Below are 21,823 nucleotides of genomic sequence, written 5' to 3' on the forward strand. Positions count from 1 at the left end.
ACCTGAGCACAACTCCATTACGAAGGGAACAGTTCTTTTTCGTGTTTATTCAAGGGCATATTAACCAAAGCGACAGCTAGTTCGAGGTGAAAGTCTTCTTTGAACGTCTACGTCACAATGGTATTATAATTTATTAGCTGGGAAGATGAATAAACGGCTGTGCGGATCTGACAATGAGACAAATTGACTGTACACAATATGTTTGTAACCACTGTAATAGGATCCAATCGACAAATATGGTTGGTTCAATATCAATTTGAATATTCATACTATCGAAAATGATCAAATTAACGTCATTGACGGAGATACCATCAAGATCAGTGTAAACAACAGAGAGATCAAATAATTACATAAGCACAACGAGTCGTGTACACGGGCAAATGTTAGTTAACATTGTAGAAATAATATCATTATTTTGCATCTAAGCCCCCTTACTAAACACATTTCTAAAAAGCGGAGTAATTGGTCGCCCCTCTCTTTAGATTCGTCCCAAAAAACGGACTTCGGCCCACTTTTCGGGCCCGCCAACCCTCTCAAAATTGCAATTCGTAACAGAGGTTACAGTCTGTATGGTGTCATATCAACATAGGCGGCCTTAATTAAACTTAAATTCTCTTATTTTTGAAATCGGGGAGGTGTTGTCTTTACCCCCTGGTCTTTATATAATTATTGAATTATCTACTTCTAATATGATTTAAACATGTTAACTTAAAAAAATTATGAATTATATAAATAACTAAATCCATATCTCGATAGGCATGCTCAATATACCATACCAAAACAATGTCATCGAGGGGGAGGGGATGGGATGGGGGGTGGGTGGATAGAGTGGAAGTCTGGTGGACGACGGCTCAGTCCTCATGAGATATTAATCGGTCGTTGGCTGGAATGTTGGACGATTGCTGGTCTTTAAATATGTAGATTTTCGTGTTTGGTCGCCTACTGGTGATAATGTTATCCAAAATTGTGTACCGACTATAACTATCAATCAGCTAGCTAAACCGTTACAATTTTCTCTTGTTATTGAACAATAACGAAAATGAATTTAAACTCAACACCAAAATTGGCTTTTTAGGGAGTGTTTCCTTTTTAACAAAGGAGTTATTAACTATTGGTGGCGATATATGGTTTTCTTCTTTTCAAATTTAGAGACATCTATTTTGCAAAGAAGAGTTATATTTTGATGTTTTTTGCACAATTGTATATTAACAAGTAGTGTTTTTCTGTTTTAATTTTTTTATCTCTTTACGGTGGCCCTGAAGAGACATGCGAGTTGTAGACTTACTGTTTACCGCTTAACTTGACGAAAATTGTCAAATTATAGAGTTGGTGATTTGCATGTATACTTGTTAACATTTACAAAAAAAATCGACATTTGTCGAGTTGACACGTTACAATAACATGACATCTTGAAGAAAATTGTAAATTCGTAAATTGTCGAGTTTTGGCGTTAGATTTAAACATGTCAATAAACAAGATAATTGATGACTCGTCAAGTTACAGTTAACATGACATCGTGACATTACATATCAAATTGTCGCGATATCGTGTAACTCATACCAGAGAATTGTTCCCTGCTTATACTTTACACGATAGGACTATGTACAACTCATTTGTCCTGTTAGAACCACCGTACTTTTTAGTATCACTTGAAGGCCTACGTGTGCAAACAATTAGAAAGCGGTGGCGATGACATTTATTTATTCATATACCTCTATTTTGTTTGAATGTAGCTTAAAACAGTTGAACGTCAAATTTATAGAAAACTATACTATGAAATGAAAGCTCTAAATTAATTTCTAGTAAAAAAAGGCAATGTAGTGTGTTAATGATCGCCACAAATGTCATAAAATATTCAATATTGATAAAAAATTAATCAGAATTTGTTATTTAATGTTTTTTGGAGGTTGTTATGGCAACGGATTTTATTTTCACTAATACTCCAGTCGGCGATAGATAACCAAATTTATAAAAACACAAAAAATAAGGCTATTTCAGGTGAAAGATTATTTTAGACTGATGGAAGAGGAATACATTATAAGTTTCCAGTTGAAGTTTGAATTCATTTCCTAGGCAACGTTTTCAGTTAACATTAGATTGATACTGGAGACCAAAAGTGAACTTGAAGCAAGCAGATGTGATGTCAGACGTACAATGATAAATTTGTTTCAGGGTATTTGTTGTTGTTGTAAGATACAAAATAAGTACTTCAAAATTGTGTTGCATTTGAAAACGATTACATCACAGTCATTTGCATAGTTGTGAACTTCACATCACTTCAGGTAAATTTGGAACCCCCTGTCTAACCCAAGTTAAAAACAACAAAGTGAAATTATACAAAGGAGAACAATTTACATGTTAGTCCTGGTCAAAGGCTTCTTGTCAGTATGTAGAATCAAATTATGAATGGAACAAGCAGCCGCTTCTTTATTGTGAAAAAAAAAAATTAACGGTAATTATTAAAGTTTTAAATATTTTGTGTGTATATTTCGGCAACGTTATGTCCCTTCTAAAATCCGTACATAAATAGCCCCTAACTTTGTTATTGTGATCTGCAACTGGTTGGGGGGGGGGGGGGGATGCCCCAAACTGCTATCGTATTTAACATTTAATTGGAGCTCGCTCGGAAGAATTTTAAAATGCCCACCAACATTCAACTTTGAAATCCTGTGCTCGCCTTGTTGAACCTCAGATGTATACTATGTATACTAGATATATCCTTGACTATTAGCAGTGCATTTTTTTAACAGCATATCAAAATTAATTCTGTGCATAAAGTTACTCTTGAAACTAACGAACTATAAGAAGTCCAGCAAGTTTAATTGAAGAGTATAGACTGTTCAAATGATCACTTCTAAAAAATAGAAAAAAAAATAAAAGAAAAAAATAATGCAAACTAAAAGTGGTATAGAAACACATCCTGCACTGAAAACAGTTTCTGTCGTAAAAATATTCTCGAATGTTCACCTTGAGATATTATACTATACGTAGAATATCAGTGGGCAGGATCAGCCCTCACCCTCAACAGGCAGAATATTCCAGAAAAAATATCTTAATATGCCGGTATATAAATATACAACATGCATATGCGGTACAACCTGGTGGTAAATTCTTCAACATTGTTTCAAAACTTTCAAAATATAGCACTATTTTCAATCTAAGAACACACGGTCACCCTTTTACCGAAATTTCTCACACCCCTCTTCTTACACCCACCACTTCGCGACTTAGTATTTTATACCCCCCCCTCTCCCCACCGTACAAGGAATGTGTTTACGCCCGTCCGACAAGATACTCATGCTTACCATCTATTAGTTCACAGGTTCTGTATATATACATCCGTGGCACAATCCTTTCAAATATTCGACAAATTTCTGATGCACGTGAAGGGCTAATAAACAATTGAAACTAAAGTAAATAGCTCTCGTCATGTATCCACGAAGGCCTATTTATTAACTTAACGAAGGTTTTTTAATGATATTTCTGATAGAAATGTTGGTTAAACCGAACGACTTACAGAGCGAAAAACACAATGAACGTTTCATGCCCGTTATACCAAATAAATATGTTGTTAAACTGTGAACGAAGGAAATCATTGCAAATTATTAGCTGCATTGTATATAAAGCCACACCTGTAGAATACCATTTGGTATCATTTTCTTGCGGAAGATTGTATCGTTGCAAGGAACTTTGTAGTGGCGACTCAAATTCTACCTTTTCCTAAGGCTTGAGTTATTCTTATATCTCTCTGTGGACTTTATCATTATTCTGTAACAAGAAGAAATATGAAGCTTTCTAGAGCTACCGTTATCAAGCTGTTGATGGTTCATCTTGTAACTATACTGCTTTGACGAAAGGTGAGCATATTTTAATTTTTAATTTATCTTTATTTGAACTTTCGCAAAAAAGAGTGTACCTCAGTAAGCCGGGCCTAACTTTTCCCGAAGTCATCAGTTACAAAATGCATAAAAACATATGATGGTTGAAAATATGGCAGCAAACGAGCAGTAAATACTAAAAAAAAGCAAAGCTATAAGGTTACAAAAGTTGACTAAAATAGAGCAAAACATAAAGTAGGAGCACAAAAAAAAAATTATGCAGATGAAGAGACAAACAACGATAAGATAAAATTAAACGAGTCATAAATATTCTTAATTAAAACGGTTTATGCTTGCGGCACTCTTAACATTATTTGGGAAATGGTTCCATTCTTTTGGCCCCAGTATAAGAAAACCGTCTTTTATTAAATTCGGTTCACTGAACCCCGCTCCCCCCCCCCCCCCCCCCGATAGACCTCTTGTTCTTTAAACTTTGCCTTATATATATATATATATATATATATATATATATACATGTATATATTTCGTACAAACAATTTTAATCTTCTTCTTTTTTCTTTTCTAATATATATATATATATATATATATATATATATATATATATAAATATAAATATATATATATATATATATAAATATATATATATATTTATATATATATATATATATAAATATATATATATATATATATTTCGTACAAACAATTTTAATCTTCTTCTATTTTCTTTTCTGATATATATATATATATATATATATATATATATATATATATATATATATATATATATATATATATATATATATATATATATATATATATATATATATATATATATATATAATTGAAAATCGTAATGAGTTGGAAAATCAAGAACAGTGAAAAAAACTTCCAGCCTCCACCGGGATTCGTACCCGGGCCTTCCGCTTTGTACGTGGACACCCTAACCAACTAGGTCATGGACGCTGATTGTATGTCCAGAGGTTCGAAATATATAAATGGGGGTGTAGATTGATTATCTTTTTTGCTGATTTTTTTCTTTACGTTGTTGCACTTCTAATTGTTACTATTTGTATGCATGTCATGAAGCACAGTAAAATGTTGAGAATTTAAACAAGATATAAAACGATATATATATATATATATATATATATATATATATATATATATATATATATATATATATATATATATATATATATATATATATATATATATATATAAATTATACCCTAAATCATTAAAGAGGAAACTAGACTGCTCTCTTTTACTCACAGCTGAAGACGCTGGTTATCGTGGTACCTTCAAATGTAGGAACCCGAGAGAAGAGAAAGGTAGGGTGATATTTTAATTGCTTTTCATATACTAACACAAAGTGTTAATGGAAAATATCATTTTAATATCATTATATTTTATTATATATATATATATATATATATTGTTATGGTTGAGATGGTTAGAATCATGTTTGATCTCTAGAATAATGCAAAATATGTCACCACAAACAGAACTAGTATTGTTCGATACAGGTGACAAACGCCTACAGTGGAATACGACCTTCCTTACCGGTTTCGAACCTCTGGACATACAATCAGTGTCCCCCAACTCAAAGAGTTGGTCAAGGTCTGCTGTACAGTAACATCACTACTTATGCTTCAAATAATGGTTCTTGTCAAGGTATTTCGGGGTTTCGCGAGGTGTCCATCAAGGGTGTCCTCTCAGCCCTTGCCTTTTTATCACGTATACTGAAATATTAAACTCATTAAATAAGACTTATATTCTTATTAATGAGATAGATATTTCTATCAAATCAAGTATCAAATTTGTTTTCGTGTCAGGGCTTAATATCGATAAATCAAATGTTTTTCTCATTGGTTCTTTTGTAAAGCTCTACAGAGTTGTTAAGCTTTGTTAAGCTTTCAGAGTTGTTGTATATTATCCAAACTTGGAAAAGATATGTCACTTCATGGATTGCTTGCTTGCTATTAAGTAACTTGATTATTTCAATGTTATTATTAGATAAAAGACTGCTTGGATGTCTCCAATGCTGGGTTTACTACCAGTGGCATCTTTACCATCAATCCAACTAACTGGAATGGGGCGTCATTTGATGTCTTCTGTAACATGACTGACGGAGGAGGATGGACGGTAAGCCTAGTATGACATCCTATAGTATAATAATTTATTGCTTTATTCCGATTTCTTTATTGTTACTTTCACATTATTTTTTATTGTATTGTATGTATATTTTTGCTTTTGAATTGGTAGAAATAAATCAATCAAATCACACTGTACAAAAATGGTGTCTGCGTCCTGATCTAAAAGAATATCGAAAGGTCCAATTGTGTATGTAATAATATGCGCTTGCTTTGAAGGTCAACTGCGTTAAATGTTCCCAAAAGTAAAACATCATTGACGTTTTAACTATTCTATATCAATGTCGACTTTTCTCTTTGAGTCGCTCGCGAAAGTCTATCTTGACATTTAGATGTCAAAATGAGGAAATGTCTCTCAAAGGGTAACCAACAGGTGACATTTTAGGGTCCTTGTGGCAAATTAAATGCGTCAAACAAGTACCCCGTCACAGATTAGATTTTGTATGGGGGGGGGGGGGGGACTGGGTGTGCTGGCTTAGGCAGGAGTCAACCCAGAGCTCAGGAAAGTACCACGTTTGTCTATTCACCACGTCCGCATAGGACCCATTGTTCTGTAAAGAATTCGGGAAGGGAGGGGTTGCCCTGTAATACCTAGGAAGTAGTCTCACAGCAAGTGACTTGGTTTAAGACGGTGGATCAGTAGTTTGGGTTTCGTGGACAGGTTCTCCTTTAGGTGACTCTGGCCAACATCCCCCGATTTTTGCTATGTGAGAAGCCCCCGCCTTTCCCAGAAGAACTCTGGGTTGCACCCTTGACCAGTAGTAGAAAACCATTGACTAACTAATGCATCCCTTGTGGTAGTTTGACGAGTATCGAAAATCTGGGGACGCTATTTCACTAAAACTTCTCTGTCAGTTAGTTATGGGTTTAAATGGGGGAGCTATAAAGAGTTTCCTTTAATCTCGCCATATTAATCTTTACCAGGACCAAACCAAGAGTTTTGACATTACGTGGTTACATGTATGTATTCATCTTGTTTAAGCTTTGAAGCCGTCAAATAGAGATTGCGCAGGGTTTACGCTCCCCGCTGATTGATTGAAACAGTCAACGAATGTTTCATGGTTACCTTATCGAGATGCGAGGCAACTTCACAGTGGTGTTTTGTAACGTTTTATGTTTACGTATATGTCTTATTTACGTAGATATAAACAGAGTCAGAACTTTTCGGAGGTCGCCATGTTTATTGCTGATCTGAAAGAGGTCGCTCTTTACTTTGACATGAATTACAACATGATCGAAATATCCATACATTACATCCCTTCCCCCATTTAGACTTAAACTTAAAACGTGTGAAATACCTTTTGAAAACGATAACAATTTTGATTGTTGCTAAACACAACTATTCCATAACTAACTATTTAGCTAGTCTATGGTTTCAACTCGGTAACAAAGTCTTCAAATCTTTTGGGAACTTTTCTGATACGAGTTGGTCGGATATAGGTGTACTCTCAGTTTGTAGTGGAGTTGCACTCCTATCCGAATGAGTTTCATCAGTTTGATACTTTTTGAGGTGAGCGGAATTCCTTTTGTATTGAACTCCTTCTGGGGATTCAACAGTTACTTGACTATTAATTCTGTCAACCACTTCAAACGGTACTTCACAAAATGGTGCAGTCAACTTGTTTCGCTCCTTTTGTTTTACAAGTACATGATCGCCTATTTGTATGTCACTAGTTTTAGCATGTCGTTTTACATCAGCATAATCATCTGCTTTTTGTTTCATTTCAGTATCCCTGTCTTTCATGGTTTCTTCCTGACTTTGGGAAACTTTCACATCAGGTAATTTTGTCCTGAGTGACCTTTTGAAAAGACTCTCTGCAGGGCTCACACCTGTTGTAGAATGGGGGTGGAACGATAAGCCAGCAGAAAGTTATTTAACAAGTTCCAGTCAGACTTTTGAATCTGTGCGATTTTGAGTACTTTTAAAATCGTCCTATTTTGCCTTTCAACTTCCCCGTTGGCCTGAGGCCATAACGGTGTACTCTTCCTATGTTCAATTCCTGAGGTACTCAAGAAGTTTTCAAATTCAATTGAGGTGAAGTAAGAAGCATTGTCAGTTTTGAGACTCTCTGGTAGGCCAACTCTACAAAATATGCGTTCCAAACATTCAATAACCTTTTCAGTAGTTATGGATTTCAGAATGTCTACTTCGAAAAATCTACTGTAGTAATCAACTTTCATTAACAAATATGATCCATCAGGTAATGGGCCAAGAATATCAGTTGCCAAATGTTGCCAAGGTTCTGTCGGTAGTGGTGTCGACTTTATTGGTTCAGGGAAATTTGCCTTACCAACCACCTGACAGCCATGACATGATTTACATTTTTGTTGTATGTCCTTGTCGGCTCCTCCAGGCCACCATATCTTTGTAAGCAACCTTTGCTTGCTTTTAACTATGCCTTGATGGCCTTCGTGTGCTAAATTAATCACTTGAGCTCAAAGAGATTGTGGAATGACAATGCGGGTGCCCCTTAAAACTAGTTGTCCCAGCACTGCCAACTCGAACATCACACTTTTGTACCCTTTTGGAATGTCAGCCCAGTTTTCATTTAAGACACATTTTCTTAACAATGATATCGAACCTGGAGTTGCATGACTAGCAATAAGACGAATATGTTCTTCCCCTATGTTTTGACCACTCGATTTTGCCCCCTTTTTGGAAATTAACCTTGAGAGACAATCAGCTATGTTCCTTGGGCCAGGAATATAGACTACTTGGAAGTCATATGACTGTAACCTCAGGACCCATCGCTCAATTTGAGCAGAAAGTTTTGCTTTTAGTATAGATATTCTGGAGAGGTTTGTGGTCAGTCAGCAACTCAAGTGAAATACCATAAAGATATATATGAAATCTTTCACATGCCCACACGATTCCTAATGCTTCTTTCTCAGTTTGCGAGTAACGTTTCTCAACATCACTCAAACTTCTACTCGCATACGCTATTATGCGAGGCTGGCCTGCTTGAATTTGCACTAATATACCACCTAGACCGACTGGGCTTGCATCAGTTATGACTTTGGTCTTAGCATTTGGGTCGAAATAACCTAGCACTTCAGCCTTTGTCAATGCATCTTTAAGATCGCAAAATGATTTGTTTTGGTCTGGGCCCCACTCAAATATGACCCCTTTTTTGTCAGTCGCCTTAGTGGTTCAGACACGGTCGCAAGATCTGGAATGAATCGCGCACAATATTGGACTAATCCAAGAAAACTACGCACTTCGCTTGTATTAGTAGGCCTGCATGCATCTCTTACTGCTTGAATTTTCTCATTACTGGCACTTACCCCATTGCTTGAGAGATCATGACCCATGAATGTAAGTTTATCAAGACCAAATTGGCATTTGTCAAGATTCAATGTTAAACCTGCTTTAGAGATACAGTCCAGTACTTTAACTAATCTGGTATTGTGTTGTTCCTCGTCTTTCCCATGAACAATTATATCGTCAGATATGTTGTGGGTTCCCTCATATCCTGCTATGACTTGCTGTATGATGTGCTGGTACATTTCAGGAGCAGAGCTAATCCCGAACATAAGCCTCTTGTACCGGAATAGTCCAGCATGTGTGACGAATGTTGTAATTTCCCGAGAACTCTCCTCTAACTCGATCTGGTGAAACCCCATTTTAGGTCCAGCTTGGTAAATAGGGAACTACCGTTCATTTCGTAGAGAACTTCTTCAACCGTAGGGATCGGGTGCCTTTCCCGGATGATCGCGTCATTGACTAGTCTCATGTCCACACGCAATCGAATATCGCCCCCAGATTTAGGAAATATAACTACTGGGCTTACCCAAGGTGTAGGGCCTAACTTCTTCGATGATATCTTGTTCCATTAGTTCCTTCAACTTGTCTTTAACTTTTGGTCGGAGGCTGAATGGAATTCTGCGTACGCTTTGTGCTACCGGTTTCACAGACTGATTAATGTGGATTTTCGAACGATATCCCTTTAGTTTGCCGAATCCTTCAAAACATTGCGGGTATTGTGCAGGGATATCCTGTGCACTCTTTATTTGGTTAATTTCAAGTCCGATTTTAAGCACATTCAGCTCGATTGCGCTCTCTTTCCCTAATAGAGGGCATCCTTCTCCTTCGATAACATAGAATGTTGCTTCGGTTTTAGACTCGCGGATCTTTGCTGTCGTTGCAAATTTTCCTAGCACTTTAAGGTTTTCCGCCTCCGTATGGATACAAAGTCTTATCTATTTTTGCCGACTAGCAGGTTATCCGTTGTTGCTTTAAATTGTCCCATGTCTTTTTGTCGATAATGTTGCATGATGCGCCTGAATCAATCAGCATCTCGACATTGACTCCCCCTACTTTTACATCTACTGTTACACCTGACTTACGGGAACGGGTCACTGCAAAGGCAAAGTCATTAGCCAAGTCAACTAGATTGACGTCATCATCATCTTTTCTGTTCCGGTTCTGTCTTCCCCTTTTTTGCTTCCCCTTTTGATAACGTTCTGGTTTAGTTTTGCACATCTTCGCAAATGCCCGATTAAATGACACTTTGTGCAGACTCATCTTTCGCGGGACAGTTTAAATCGCGTGAAAATGTCCTTCTCTACCGCAGCGATAACAACAATTTTCTTTATTATTGGCTGTTCCCTTTTATTTTTTATTCCGGTGTGCCCCTTTAAGGCTTTGCCTCACCTGATTTGACCTTTGGCCAACGCGATTAACTGATTCTGACTTTTCAGTGTTCAAGTTTGACCCGTGGTTACTTTCTAACTCCATTGCTTGCATCTGTGCATCAACGGTTTCCATTGCTCGAGAAATTTCTTGTAAATCATCTAATTTTAGCCCTGTCCCTTTTGTCAACAATTTACGCCGTAGGGCTGATGAATTACATTTGTCAATCACTTGATCACGAATGCGCTCCTATAATTCTTGGCCAAATTCGCAATTTACCGCTTGTCGCGTTAATCGCGCTATGAATTGGTCAGCGGTTTCAGATTCCTCCTGTCTGAGATTTGGCGGAATATGTGCCGCTCATAAGGCACGTTGACCTTTGGTGTGAAATAGTCATCTAATGTTTTCATTGTAAGCTCGTACCTACTCTGCGTTGTCGTCGTATCTGTACTATTAGTACTAGGTTGTAGTGTTGGCAACGTTTCAAACAGATCCTGTACATCCAGGCCCGCCGTGTATAGTAGTAATGCAGTTTTCTGTTCGTCATCGGTTATCTACGGAAGCGTAGAAGGGACATGGTGATGAAAGAGTAACAAACTCGTCAAAATGACAAAATTCAGAAAATAACGTTTTGCCGAGTTTAACAAATGGTCAAAACGACAAAATTATTAAATTTGCCGAGATGCAACAAGTCGTCAAAATGACACAAATCTGAAAATTGACGTTTTGCCGAGATATACCATGTCGTCAAAATGACAAAATTCTGAAAATTGACGTTTTGCCGAGATACAATAACTCATCAAAATAACAAAAATCTGAAAATTGACGTTTTGCCGAGATACAACAAGTTGTCAAAATGACAACATTTTGAAAATTAACGTTTTGCTGAGATGCAACAAGTCGTCAAAATGACAAAAATCTGAATCTGAACGTTTTGCCGAGATACGACAAGTCGTCAATATGACAAAATTCTGAAAATTGACGTTTTGTTGAGATACGACAACTCGTCAAAATGACCAAATTTTGAAAATTGAGGTTTTGCTGAGATACAAATCGTCAAAACGGCAACAATCTAATTTTTGTCATTATTACGAGTTGTTGTATCTCGGCAAAACGTCAATTTTCAGAATTTTGTCATTTTGACGACTTGTCGTATCTCGGAAAAACGTCAATTTTCAGATTTTTGTCATTTTGACGACTTGTTGTATCTGTGTGTCTGGGTGTAGGTGGGTACTACAACAAGAACAGGGTCAAGGCTTAATATTTCATTTCTTAGAATATGAAATTTACACTACATGATCTTCACAACAAGTCAGAATAACCCCTCAAGACTCCCAAAATGACCCATGTGCTGTAACTCTAAATATGTAGCGTTTAACGTTACAATTTTCTACAACTATCATGGAAACTAAGACTTGGTCCTACGTTGTTTTCTTTTTTTCAAATCAATCAACAGAATAACTGTCTAGAAATAAACCATATTTGACTAAATTTTGACCCTGAGACAATTTGCAACATTAATGCTTTCACTGTGAAAATGTAAGGAAACACCCATTCCAATACAAACAATTGTCCTTCAATGTTCTTTAAATGTAACAGACCAGTTAAGCTGTCACAAGATGTAAACATAACAAAATGTAACTTTGCAAACTACTGCAGTAAGACTAAATACGGTAACCCTTTTTTTCACTTCCACGCGTATGATTTATTCTGTTCTAATCAAGTGTTATTTAAGGGCAATTTTGTTGTAAGAACATTAGCAAACATGAAGATATTTGTTAATAGTTCAATGAACTATCATAAAAATAAATGTCTTTCACAGTAAAGAAGCTACCTGGATAACATTCTCGCCTGCAGGTGCAGAACACTTTCAAGATTTGTGTTGTTGTTGACAATTTAGGAAGATTTACTGGAATATCCACTTAAAGGCAAAAAAAAAAGAAAAAAATCACTAGATCCAAGTTTCACTAATTTTATTATCTGTGTTTGAAAAACAGGCAGAAATAAATTTCTGAAAATATCAAACATTATCAGCGACAACTGGATGCTTTCAGTCACATGGCGGCTGATGGTTCCAGTCTATGCATCGGCGATGGTGACCTCAACCTCGACGCCAGGTTCGATGCTGATCGATGTCTGGACAAACAGATAATTAAGGAAAGTAGAAGATGTTATAAAATCAAATAGAGGTGTGTGTAAATCCCCTAACTACCCCCCCCCCCCCCCACATCTAACAGAGACAATACCTGACCAATTTATCTTTGGCATACATGAATAATCTTTTTTCATTTGGGAGATATATCCTAGTGTTGAAAGTCACCGTCTGGGGCTACCATTTACTAAATCTGTGATGTCATACTGCCACAGGCATCTGTAACCTTTGACCTCCTCTGATCAGACTTCATGCAAATCTTTTCTCTGGACCTACCCTTTGTAAAGCAAGACCTGCTCCAGTCGTAAGCCTTGAGACCTTATGCCATCCATAGAGATCACACTCCCATGCAGCGTTCCTGCCCCTTTCTAGGTAAATGTCTAAGAACTTTTTCCCCCGGTTGTCCCCCAGACAGTCGCAAGGCCTTACCATTTGGTTGTCTGACAACATATTTGGTTCTCCGACTATATTTAGCAATGTAACAAAGGATGACAAATATATACATCGTAAGAGAGAGAGAGAGATGTCTAGGTCTCATGAAGAGAACACCAGCTATGTGGGTGAGACAATTTTTTTCATTTGACCTATCTGGGGTTATTTGGCAACAAAGCAATCTGATTTAATGTAAACGAGTAACGACTAGTCCTCTGTGGGACAACCTTCAAAGCTGATGAGTTTGGTCATCTAAACAGAAATTTGAGCCTTTGCCACAATCATTTCACAAATTGTCCTGCTATTAGAGCTTTCTGGGCACTTCGCCCAACAACCATTTCGCCCAACTGCCATTTCGCCCAATAAGCCTGGTCATTTCGCCCAACCATTTTTTTACTCATATTCAGTCAGAATAATATTACTTTTTCTATTTCACTAGTTCAATTTGATTTATTTTGGGTTATATTACTTAGTGGTGGGTAAATAAAGTGATATTGGTTCAATATCGATCGGAGTCTGAGCAGTTATTTCGGGTATAACGGGAGGATTACACTACTTTATACTTACGGTTATGCATACAATGGAAGTTATCTTATTATGCAAACAAAGGGGAATCGGTCCCCATAAAAACCTATCAAACCTAACCCCTAAAACACTGATCAATCCTACCGACTAAAAAATTTAAAATATAAAACCAATCCGTAATATTGAAGTTTTATATTTAATCAATGTAACCACTGTATCAATGTAACCACGACTTCAACTTTCCTTAATATTCGGTTCGTATCCCGTAACGTTAACAATTCACGAACGTTTCCTCTCAAACCTAAGCCCTAAAACACTGATCCATCCTCATGTTTCCTTAATATTCGGTTCGTATCCCATAACGTTAACAATTCCCAAACGTTTCCTATCAAACCTAACCTCTAAGGTTGGGCGAAATGACCAGACTGGTTTGGTGAAATGACCAGGCTGGTTGGGCGAAATGGTGAGGTTGGGCGAAATGGCAGTTGGACAAAATGGTTGTTCGGCGAAGTGACCAGCTTCCCTTTTAGAGCAGTTGTATTGTATTAATTTTTCCTAAAATGTCTTCATGTTGTTTTCCATACTAAACTGATTTTGTTTCTTCCTATTTCAATACTGAAAAATCTTAGAGATAATGATGTGTGACTTTCACTGGCTGGAATCATCTTGTTTGTAATATACTCAGTAAGCTTGGCTAAATGTCATTGACCCGACACAAACGGTTACTTTAGAGCCTCATTACGTGTTCTGTCATATTCACGGCGAGATGGACACTCATATCGATGGTCTTTTTGACAATTAATTGCATTAGTTATTGACAATATGATATGGTATATACTTTTCTGCCAAAACATCGGCACACCAATAGAGATTGAGAGGAATGCAAATCCCAATGTGAACATCACTCACATGATAAGTGTCAGAATTGCTTTTAAAAACACTCCATCTCTTCAATGGACAAAAAGCAAACCAACCAGAAGGCAAAAATGCATTGTGGTTTCGATGATGTAACATGAGCAGTTTTCTTCATGAATCTGAAGTAATATATAGTGAGGGTGTACATGTTTACAAGGGTTTCACGATTTGACCTCTGATGACCCCAAGTGACCTTTGACATCCACCAAAAACAATAGGCTTCTTTAACTCAATGTGGTACTTCTATCGAAACTAAAGACAGTCACCATTGTAATTATGTGATCGTTTACTACACAATAGCCAATGTTTTCCCTCCATTCTTTAATGACCATTGGAATTGAATGGCATAAAATGAGCCTATTAACTACTGACAGGCTGAGGCAATACTCTTCAAAGAGAGAGGATACAATCTGCTTGACAATCTCTGACGGGCTCTGGAGATCAATGATCCTCTTATGGATCCTCATCTGAAACCTGTCCCATGTCTTGGATCCTTCTCCACACGGTGTCTTCCTGGTGGTGATCCGGAGGGTCTTGGTGGGCATCCTGACGGGTCCTTTGACCTTCAGGTTCTTGGCGAGAGCACCTGCTTTCAAGTCAGCACACACTGAATGGAAAATAACACAAAAAAATGACAATCCACTTTCTTCAAGTATTCGGAACAAAAGTGTAACAAATGAAAGGAAAGTATACCACGACAGTGTTAGAGTATAATAGTGACATCACAGACCTTTTTATAAGAGACATCACAGACTGTAATCAAGGATAGAAAAAAAGGTACTTTGGGAGTTGAATAACTCAATTTAAATGCATCTAATATTTAACTCTGTGGTAACTGTCTTCAGGAAATAGCTGAAAGGGTTAACATTTAGAAAGATAAGACCAGTTACAGTAGAAAAGTCAAAGCAAAACAAAGCCTGCTGCCTCACTAGGACTAATGAATATCTAATCTGGTCATTTAGAGCAAAGTGCTATGTAAAATTGCTCTACAAGTGTAGGGATGCTCCGGACCCAAATTTTTGGATCCGGCCGGAACCGGATTTTTCCGGATAGTACATGAAATCCGGCAGGATAACATCCAGCCGGAACCGCTTTTTTTCATTACACAAAAGAAAGTCATTAATAAGAAGTAGAAGTATGAAACAATGAGCAAATCTTAGGTGAGTTATATGCATATTATAATGAAGGTGAAATTAAGACCCCATTTATGAGATTATATATGACTTGAAGTGGTGTAATCTACATTCTTTAATAAAATAACTACTGTACAATATAATTGTTGACAAGCTTGATACAGTACAGTATGTAAATTTGTTTGCTGGAAAAATACTGCATACTACCTATGAAGTTTGTTTTAAAACGGGAAGCTACATTTCACAAATCTCATACTTTATACTGAATAAAAAGATTGTTTAATTGTTGTAATAGAACTACTATCTGGATTTAGAATTGTCTTTTATTATTCATTATTTGGTAACAAATTTTTACACTGCAATATTATCTGTAAAATAAATAAAAAAGCATTGTGTCTTCCCAGAAGAAGAAACTTCTTATCTATCTTTATCTATCCTTTAAAATGGTATTGAATGTTCATTAGAACACTTAATGATTTACGTTTTTCATGAACTTTTAGGAACTTTCATGGTGACAAGAGATATCCAAGAGAATGCCAACAATAATGGGAAAGTAAAGATTCAATGGAACAGTATTTTGACTGATAAATATATGAATGGTCTATTTTAACTGCACAATATTAAACTGATGAAGGCTGCAAGAAATGATTTCACTGCAAACTGTATTTGTTGTATATAGCTTCATATTATTACAGTAGTTGTATTATTTTGGTTGATCTTTAGAAACAGTGGGTCAGACCATTGAGAAAATTGAATTAAACATGTTAAACCTAATTTTTCCTTACTTTGAATGTTTTTATTAATTTTTGGAAATAGTTTACATTGATTTAAGTTAATACCAACACCTTTTTAAGGAATAATTCAGGCCAGATTTTGAAAAATATCCGGCCGGATTTTGAAAAATATCCGGCCGGAACCGGAACCGGATAATTCCTCACTATCCGGCCAGATAGTCCAGCCGGACCGGATATCCAGTGGATCCCTATACAAGTGCACATATATATAAAATGATGTACACAGGAACCAAGGAACAGTTTCAAATTAGAGACAAAATTCAGAATCTTATACAGAAATTGCACTTAACTAAATTCTTCCCTGTATTGCACATGTTCAATTTAGAAACATTTCCTTGTGTCAAGGCTTTTTCAATATTCCACTGCTGAAACGTTTCATTTTTACAATTCTACAGCTTGCTTACCTACTTACCTCCCCCAACCCCCTCCCCCAAAATCAGGGACTAACTTTGTTATCCAGACATGCTAAATTTACTTTGAGGTTTACAAAGGTTTTTTTTTTCTGATATTAATAAACGTTCTAAAATCACTCAAGTGTACAAAACATTTTTCGTTTAAAGCATCTATTTGGTAACTAATAAATATTGCCAGTTTCCAATCATTTTGAAATATATATCATACCTTTCTCCAAGCTCTTGACATTCCTACTGTTGAGGGTGATCCTGATTCTGTGGGCCTGCGACTCTTCAGCTGGTCCGCCTTTACCTGGTTTTTTGTAGGTGGCCTGAAGATCAAACATGAAGTGTTAGACTGCAGGTCTGATAAAAATGTTGCTGGTTGTAATTCTGACAACTTGGGATTTCTCTTGCAGTTACTATCTTCATTGAATATGTCACAATCTGGTGGGAACCCACCTCCACCATGGATGGAAAGATACAGCCTCGCAAGACTGTCTTGCGACAAGAAACAATGAAATTGTGCCTTTTTTCTTCAGGAAACCGGTGTTACACATAGAGCACAGACCAGACAGGTTTTATTGGAACAGGCCTAGTAACAGCCATACGCCAGTACAAACTGAAATTATGGTGTGCAAATATTTATGGTTGCCAAAGTCGAAAGTATCTTTCATTGCCGATTTTCTGGAATTGTATGTCTAAAACCCAGCAATAATAATTTCACTAGTTGTAGATGATTCATCCCGTCATTGGATGCTTATACTGAAGGCTTTGCTTAATGTTCACATCAGCCTGATTCAATATGTAAAGATAGTGCTCATGGAGGACATTAGTTTCAAGACACAGTTAGTTTCCACCATTATTTTGAACAGCCACGGTGGAACCACACATGTTTTGTGCACCACAGCATCTTTCTTTGCAAATATAAGTTTCCACTGAAATGTAATTGAAATAACTCTTTCGTGCAATCAACTAATCACTGTTACTGCTCGCTTAGTTTAGTAGAAAAAAAAAGGATTGGGAGGGACACTCAACTTACCATCAATGACCCTATAGGAGAGAAAAACAAACTGAAGACACCAAAAATCAGACCTGATTACAATTCTTAAAGTGCTTGTCCAAAGCGTTCTTAAACCCATTCACACTACTTGCAAGTTCAACTAATTCACAACCCTATTAGCATAAAGTTATGTCAAATATTAATCCTACTTTGTAACTTCTGGAGTTTAAGACAATGACCTCTGGTACAGCTACTATTAGCAACCATGAAAAAGTCCGTGAAGGATAAATGGTGAAACACAATCTTGAAAACCTGAATCAAGTCACCACATTACCTCCTAACCAGGCTTACTCTGATACACCCTATTCACCTATGCATTCCCATCCGGGAGGGGGTGGGGTAAGTGGCTATCTGTCCCCTAAATTACAGTTTTGAAACATAAAAAGAATTATTGTTTGGTTGTTATGCTAGGCCTAGTATGACTATCATTGAAGAGGCCTCAATATGCTGTGAGCATTCCTGATTCCTGCAAGATATACTAACACTGTTGTTCTAGTGCTACTAGGCTAGGCTGGTATAGACTAGGCTCAGTGAGTGTACATTAACTTCGAAGTGGCTATTCTTATGACTAGTCGTAACAATAATTCCCTTTTACGCGTGCGCAGTAGCTTTAACGTGGCTTTTTTTTAACACTAGGAGTACTATTTTTACGACTAGGAGTAAAAATATTTTCCGGTTAGGGGTTGGGTTAGGGTTACCCCTACTACATGCCCAGTTGCTTTATTTACTTTAGTGCGCATGAATTCTCTGATGTCGTGAGAATAGTTTATAAATAATTGTTACGACTAGTCGTGAGAATAGCCACGGCCCATTAACTAAGGCTTTCATTGCATCAAGTCTCATATTTTGACCAGTGATTCCTACCATGTGTAGCCTAACGTAAGGAATACTAGTTTTAATAGAACTTGTACAATGAATGATGGTGTATAGTAACTTCGCCATGGAAAGCACAATAAGTTTGTTAAATGATAGCAGTGATGGCGATCTCGCTGATTATAAGTTTTAATGAGCAGATTAGTTCTATTCTTTATGATTTCATAGATAGTTCGACCAGATTGCGAGATAGAAAGAACTAAACTGGCATTGGTCGGTAGTTTAACTGCTTGGAGCAGGGTAAACTTCCCTAACTACATACTGGCCTGGAAATTTACTGACTGTAATTCCGCTTAGTGGGTGAGATTATCAATGAAGTTGTCTCAAAATATGAAATTGATGTTTCTTAGTTTTACTGTGGGAATTAGTTTTACTGGCTCTGTTGGTTAAACTGAGAGATTTGTAGAATAAAATTGCGACTGAAAAGTGGTTTGAATTCGACCAACGAACACAACTACAGTGCTGTGTCTGTTTACCAGTACAGCTGCATACGTATAACTCTAATTTAGGGAACGCGCGAAATTACCGTATTCTACCATACAGCCCACGTTAGGCTAGGCTATGTTTTGTCACGTTGACTTTCATGCAAACGTGCTGATAGGCTGACATTGGTTGCACGTGTGCATTTGAATGTCAACCATCATAATGTATTTGTTTTAGTGGCAGAGTTGCTTATTCGGCCTTCCATAGAAAAGTTATTTTTATGTTTTCGGGTGTTGAAAGCCTACAAGCCAACACGGTATGTACGAGTCAAATTATCACCATTTGTGACCTACGAGTACGTTTATATTATTTCGAGTATATATCCAACCATTCTATAGCGTTTAGAGTGTATCATTCTACAGTTATTTTATTTCCTTGTTTTTCGTGTTTTTTGTGAGGAACGGTGTAAATATCTCTGTAAATACAAGTTGTTTTATTACTTTACTACGGACTTTCGTCAGTGTGTGTTTTTATCTTACGGATTTTCGTCTTCGTCTTCAGCTATTTTTAGTCGGCTTTTCAGCTCCGTGCACGGACATCACATTTGTTATTTTATCTTTCATGAAGGAACCATATTACTCAAATTTACGACAAGGAATTTAAAGGAACATTACCATTGTTTCTAATTGCTGACCGACGTAATCAAAGTCTGATGTGTGGCAGAATTTGAACAGCGGTGAGCCAGCAAAATTCTGCAGTTCTTCGGAACGTGTTGGGTTGATCGAAAAGAAAGATCAATGGAAAAGATTGTGATATAGCGCCACTACCTTTATACCAAACAACGTATGGAAATGACAGAGAGGTTCAATGTTCCCAATATTTTCTTTTCTCAGAGGGATGTGAATGAAAGAAATGACTTGCCTGTGTCAACTGTCCTTTCTAAAAGTGTCAATGGTTTATAGAATGGTTTGGATGGTTATTTTAAGAGTTACAATAAGGTTTGAGGTTTCTGTCATTATGTGATACTGTTTTTCATAGGGAACATGATGTCCCTCCTGAACCCTTTTCCCAACTAAACTTCTAATCTAACTAACAAGACAGTAGTTCTAAGTCATTCAATTTTATGAGCAAAAGCAAGTTTTACGCGGTCAAATCATCATTTGTTTGTTTCATTGAAATTTGGACATAAAATAGTCGAGATATTCAATGCGTCTTTTAGGCCACTATAACATCTACAAAAAAAAAAACTCGTCTGATGAACCACTTAAAACCAACCAGAATGGTATAACTGCACTATAGACAAATAGTTGTAAACGCGGCAAACTCAGCATTGTGAAACCCGGTGTAAGTATAGGTTAGGGTTGAGATCAGCTAGTTTGGTTTGAATAGTATCGCCCAGCCTCTTTCTTGAATACTAGAGCAATATATAGACATTTACCTCCGGATAAATCATAAAGGATTAAAGGCCGGGAAGCTCGAGGTTTAACTTCAGTCTTGGTATATCGCCTATAGGGCCAAAATTATAAAAGAAGTGAGTGGTATAGAAATGTTTATTTTTTCTAGCTATTCGGTTTTCAAAACTATTCAGCTTTGAAATATGAAAAATATCTGGTTCTGACCAGATCATAACGTTGTATCCTTGGGCAAGGCAAAATCTCCATTGCCTCTCTTCACCGGGTGTATTAATGGGGACTTGCGAGGTAACTTGTAAATATAGTTGCGTGCGTCGGTTTGTGGCTGAACCCTATATGTACTGTGGGAAGTCTCCGAGGGGACAAGTAGATAGGGGGTGTGACGAGTTACCAGTGACCAGGGCTTAAGTTGATAAGTCGTGTGACGGGGCCTTGGCCTTGAACAAGACTGTAAACCTTTAACTTTAATTTGGCAGTGATGACGTCGGCTCCTGTGTGCAGGCCAAAATAATCAGGTTGATCCATTGTTTGATATATTCTGATAACTTATTCACCTAAGTTCTGTTGTTCTGCATATGAGAAACAAACATCACTGAATGACATTGAACACCATGTCATACATAATTTGTTCTAACATGTTCTGTTGTTCTAAGCAGTCATAAAATTGGTTTATTTGCTATTGAGTATATATATATACACATATATATATATATAGGGCTTTAGTGAGATGCATATATATATACATATACATATATATATATATATATATATATATATATATATAAATATATATATATATATATATATAAACATAAACATACAGTTATTTTCTTATTATATCAGATACACCTTCTTCCTTCCTTTTTATTAATTAGTTTCCCTCTCGTGTTTATGACTATACTACATATTTCGCCTGGCAGTTTAAAATCCAATTGATACACCGATAAGCGCATTGTTTGTTATCAATGATTATATTTAACATTAGAAACAAGGATGCATTATTTTTGGCAGTATAAGGTCACTGAAAGGTGATGACGCAGGAAGTGTCGCTTTTCAATTGAGGGCTTTAGTGAGATCATATAGC

At 36.7% G+C, this 21,823-nt stretch overlaps 2 protein-coding genes across 3 annotated transcripts in view; both read right to left on the bottom strand.

Annotated features, from left to right (window-relative positions):
• LOC139974341 (fibrinogen-like protein A) overlaps window positions 1-21,823 on the bottom strand; it is a 196,080-nt gene that overhangs the window by 132,884 nt on the left and 41,373 nt on the right. The window lies entirely within an intron of this gene.
• On the bottom strand, window positions 12,585-20,115 carry LOC139973442 (small ribosomal subunit protein uS10-like). The gene is made up of 4 exons (XM_071980128.1): window positions 20,002-20,115; window positions 17,198-17,300; window positions 15,057-15,256; window positions 12,585-12,761 (listed from the first exon to the last, which is right to left on the bottom strand). The coding sequence occupies exons 1-4, from the start codon at window positions 20,002-20,004 to the stop codon at window positions 12,705-12,707; spliced, it is 363 nt and encodes a 120-aa protein (XP_071836229.1). The 5' UTR covers window positions 20,005-20,115; the 3' UTR covers window positions 12,585-12,704.

This window comes from Apostichopus japonicus, chromosome 9, assembly GCF_037975245.1.
Source record: "Apostichopus japonicus isolate 1M-3 chromosome 9, ASM3797524v1, whole genome shotgun sequence".
Classification (NCBI taxonomy): Eukaryota; Metazoa; Echinodermata; class Holothuroidea; order Aspidochirotida; family Stichopodidae; genus Apostichopus; species Apostichopus japonicus.